Source organism: Poromitra crassiceps (genome assembly GCF_964638095.1).
Source record: "Poromitra crassiceps genome assembly, chromosome: 2".
Classification (NCBI taxonomy): Eukaryota; Metazoa; Chordata; class Actinopteri; order Beryciformes; family Melamphaidae; genus Poromitra; species Poromitra crassiceps.
In genome coordinates, this window is record NC_139624.1 from 92428513 (window position 1) to 92433870 (window position 5358).

The 5358-nt window shown below is 46.5% G+C and overlaps 1 protein-coding gene across 1 annotated transcript in view; it reads right to left on the reverse strand.

The window, feature by feature from the left end:
* Window positions 1–438: 438 nt before the first annotated feature.
* Window positions 439–5358, reverse strand: part of nebl (nebulette) — a gene marked incomplete at its 3' end in the record, with an annotated part of 325766 nt that continues 320846 nt past the window's right edge. Inside the window, exons 6-7 of the mRNA XM_083658846.1 lie at window positions 2681–2808; window positions 439–615 (exon numbers count right to left, since the gene is read on the reverse strand). Coding sequence (XP_083514972.1) covers window positions 439–615; window positions 2681–2808 — 305 coding nt within the window. The remainder of the gene's footprint in view (window positions 616–2680; window positions 2809–5358) is intronic.

Consider the following 5358-nt stretch of genomic DNA (forward strand, 5'->3'; position numbering starts at 1 on the left):
TGTTAGCTATTATCAATCTGTGATGTTCAATACATTCCAGCTATCTTATTTTATGATGATTATATAAATATAGCGAGTGAGCCAAATAGTTTAGGGCGTGTCTACGGATACGCCCCCTTACTCAAACCCCAAACTGTCTCTCTAAGCTGCATTGCCTGCTGGCCTCTCTCCTGTTGTTTTAGGGGAATTTTTCCTTCAAGTTGTAACACTGCCTGACTTTTACCCTCTCTCCCTCCCTCCCCCCCTCTCTCTCCATCTCTACCCTCTCTCTCTCCCTCCCCCTCCCCCTTTCTCTTCTCTCTCGTCCTCCCCTCTCCCTCTCTCCTATCTCCCTCCCCCTCTCTCTGCTCTCTCTCCCTCCCCTCTGTCTCCATCTCTCCCCCCTCTCTCTCTCCCTCTCCCTCCCCTCTCTGTCTCTCCCTCCCCCCTCTCTCTCCTCTAGTTGTAACACTCCACATAGTTGGCGGGCAGCATGCCGGACTGTCCAGTGCGCTGCACGGTGCCGTACATCCAGCCCTCGTCGATGGGCTGGGCGTTGATGATGACATCGCCGTCCCGGAATGACACCTCATCGTGGTCCTGAGCCGCGTAGTCGTACAGCGCCCGGTACACACGCTGAAACACACACAGGTACACACACTGAAACACACATAGGTACACACGCTGAAACACACACAGGTACACACACTGAAACACACATAGGTACACATGCTGAAACACACACAGGTACACACACTGAAACACACATAGGTACACACGCTGAAACACACACAGGTACACACACTGAAACACACATAGGTACACACGCTGAAACACACACAGGTACACACACTGAAACACACATAGGTACACATGCTGAAACACACACAGGTACACACGCTCAAACACACAGGTACACATGCTGAAACACACACAGGTACACACACTGAAACACACATAGGTACACACGCTGAAACACACACAGGTACACACACTGAAACACACATAGGTACACACGCTGAAACACACACAGGTACACACACTGAAACACACATAGGTACACATGCTGAAACACACACAGGTACACACACTGAAACACACATAGGTACACACAGCACATGCTGAAACACACACAGGTACACACACTGAAACACACATAGGTACACATGCTGAAACACACACAGGTACACACGCTCAAACACACAGGTACACATGCTGAAACACACACAGGTACACACACTGAAACACACATAGGTACACATGCTGAAACACACACAGGTACACATGCTGAAACACAGGTACACACACTGAAACACACACAGGTACACACGGCACATGCTGAAACACACACAGGTACACACGGCACATGCTGAAACACACACAGGTACACACAGCACATGCTGAAACACACACAGGTACACACACTGAAACACACACAGGTACACACAGCACATGCTGAAACACACACAGGTACACACGGCACATGCTGAAACACACACAGGTACACATGCTGAAACACACACAGGTACACACGCTGAAACACACGGGTACACACACTGAAACACACACAGGTACACACAGCACATGCTGAAACACACACAGGTACACACAGCACATGCTGAAACACACACAGGTACACACGGCACATGCTGAAACACACACAGGTACACACAGCACATGCTGAAACACACACAGGTACACACAGCACATGCTGAAACACACACAGGTACACACGGCACATGCTGAAACACACACAGGTACACACAGCACATGCTGAAACACACACAGGTACAGTACACACAGCACATGCTGAAACACACACAGGTACACACAGCACATGCTGAAACACACACAGCACATGCTGAAACACACACAGGTACACACAGGACATGCTGAAACACACACAGGTACACATGCTGAAACACACACAGGTACACATGCTGAAACACACACACGTACACATGCTGAAACACACACAGGTACACACAGCACATGCTGAAACACACACAGGTACACACAGCACATGCTGAAACACACACAACACATGCTGAAACACACACAGGTACACATGCTGAAACACATAAGTACACACGCTGAAACACACACATGCTGCGGTCAGCTTTTTTTCTTCAGATCTTTCTCCCATTTTTTCTCCCCAATTGTACTTGGCCAATTCCCCCTGCTGTCCCGGTCGTTGCTCCACCCCCTCTGATGATCTGGGGAGAGCTGTAGAGTTGTTGGGAGGATCACACTATTTCAGCAGTCCCCCTCCCACGCACGAACAGGTGCCCCGACCAACAAGAGGAGGCATTAGTGCAGTGACCAGGACACATACCCTTCATCCGGCTTCCCACCCGCAGACATGGCTAATTGTCCCTGTATGGACGCCCGACCAAGCTGGATCTAACACGGGAGCTCGAACCTGCAACCCTTGTTGGTAGGCAGGGAATCTACTGCTGCACTACTTCTGCTTAAATGTTTGAAATTAGGTTCTTAGTCAAATATAAATAGTGAAGTTGATCCTATGTATGAATTTCTTTCCAAAGCCTTTGCCTTTCCGTTCACTACATAATTCCATGTGTGTTATTTCACAGTTTTGATGTCTTTACTATTATTATAACATGGAGAATAGCATTATAACATGTGGAGAATAGCTACAGTCATTCAGATGTTGTGGTTGGAACGGTGTGATGGGACGTACCATGGTGGCAGAGTGCGGGGGGGAGGTGAGGGATCTGACGGAGGACATGCTGGTCTGATGCATGTAGCCATGATACTGCTGCTGCTGCTGGGGCACGCTCTGATGGTACGCCCCTGGGAGGACTGGAGCTGAGAGAGAGACACAGGGAGAGACAGAGAGAGAGACCGAGGCACAGATAGAAAGAGAGAGAGAGAGACGGGGGCAGACAGAGAGAGAGAGAAATAGGGACAGAGAGAGAGAGACGGACAGAGAGAAAGACAGAGATGGACAGACAGAGAGAGAGGCAGACACAGAGAGAGAGAGAAAGAGAGATAGGGACAGACAGACAGAAAGAAAGAGAGAGAGAGTGAGGACAGAAAGATAGAGAGACTATAAGTCAGTTTGAAGGTTGAAAGCTACAGATTGTATTAGAAGAATGATTGTGATTTTGGACGTCTCCTCTGCTGTCACTGTGAATATTAGACAAACTGCTGAGTTAGGGTGACAATCCAAACTGTTAAAGTGTATCAACAAACACAAAACACACTTGGTGACTTTCTCACACACACACACACACACACACACACACACACACACACACACACACACACACACACACACACACAATCAGTTAGGTGCTGTGTCTGTGGGTTAGAGACGGACAGAGCAGGGGCAGTGAATGAAGAGTTTTACCTTCCAAAACCAGACATCCATGATTTGAAAACATCACAACTATTCTTCCAAAAGGACTGCTAACATGACAGTAAACCATATTATTTGTTACTGTTAAATTTAAGTAACCTAAAAGGGATCAAAAAAAAAAAATGATATCCATCTAGGTCGTTTTGTTGTGAGTTGCCGAGTTTTGGAGATATCGACCACTCGGATACGGAACTGGATGGCACTGAACTACACATGCTATAGCGAGCAGGTGTAGTTCTACCTGCAGCTAGCAGGTGTAGTTTGGTTGAAAGAAAATAGTTCCTACATGAAACTGCTCACAACAAGATCTGTGGATTATCTTGAGTAACACGGTCATGATTTCTGGAAAGAGACATTGCTGTTGAGTTTTCCCCCACGTTTTGAGCACCACAAGCCGAGTGCCATCCAGTTCCATTGTATTGGAGAGAAGGCAGACATCTGTTGCCGATATCTCCAAAACTCGGCAACTCACACCAAAACGATATATGGATAAATAGGATAACAAGTAAGAGGAAACATCTGTATAGTATTTTTGATTTTGGGGTGAACTGTCCCTTTAAGACCTTTTTTAAATTGTACTTTTTACACTTTAAATAACACTTCTCCTGTTAAATTTTTGCTATCTTCATAATTTTTGTTTGAAATGTGATATACGTGTGTGTGTGTGTGTGTGTGTGTGTGTGTGTGTGTGTGTGTGTGTGTGTGTGTGTGTGTGTGTGTGTGTGCGCGTGTGCGTGTGCGTGCGTGCGTGCATAGTAAAAAAAGAAGATGACTTGAATACAAAATACTTCTTTTTCAGCATCAAATCCTAAGGTCTTCAAAAAATGGCTAATAACTTTCAGGAGGCAACATTTCCGAACCTGGATGTACGAAGTTTTGGAATTAAACTCTTTCAAAACCAAAGGAAAACCTGAAAAAACAGATAGATAGATAGATAGAGAGAGAGAGAGAGAGAGAGAGAGAGAGAGAGTGTGTGTGTAGTTCAGTGTACCAGGGGTAGAGGTGCTGCTGCGGTCCCACAGCTCAGAGGCCACTGAGCTGCTTGAGCGAGAGGGCTGCCTGCTTAGCCTGCGGCCGGCCCGCTCTGACAGAACCATGCCACCAGGGGGCGACACAACAACATGCAGCATTGCAGACGAGAGAAAGAGATGACAGAAAATCAAACTCAGCAAGTGAGGAGAGAGAGAACAAGGAGCAGAAAATATGATTGATAGATAGATAGATAGATAGATAGATAGATAGATAGATAGATAGATAGATAGATAGATAGATAGATAGATAGATGTATAGATAAAAAGGTGTAAAAGTTTAAAGTCTGGTTGGTCGGGGCGCCTGTTCGGGGCAGAAGGGAACTGGTGGGAATAGCATGATCCTTCCCCATACTATGTCCTGCCGGTGAAGCTCCCCGCTGTCGGGTGAAAAGAAGTGGCTGGCAACTGCACATGTATCGGAGGAAGCATGTGTGTGACTGTCTGCCGATCTGTGTCCCCAGAAGGGGTGGGGCAGCGACCGGGGCAGCAGGGGGAATTGGCCAAGTACAATTGGGGAGAAAATGGGGGTAAATCAGAGGGGTGTGGGGGCGAAGGGACCCCCCAACCCTCCCAACACGATAACATCATCAGTGAAATCATTAGTGATGTCACATGTAAAAGTATGCTGACTCTCCCCTCAGAATTCAGACTTTAATCTGAGAATTCTGACATTAAATTCAGAATTCAGACTTATTTTCTCCTCAGAATTCAGACTTTTTTCTCAGAATTCTGAATTGAATGTGAGAATTCTGACTTGGCTAACTTCCCCACTGTTTTACTAGAATGTGGTCAGCTTGGGTATCATGTCACTCAACTGCTGGGATATTCCTAGTTCCCAATACAAATGGAATGCGCATTACCTACCTAACCATAACCGTAACAACCAATCTTTGGGATGTAATTCAACATTTTCAAATTGTGGTATCAGTGCTCGGCCTTGGAGGCAAAGTGTCACACTGACACGGT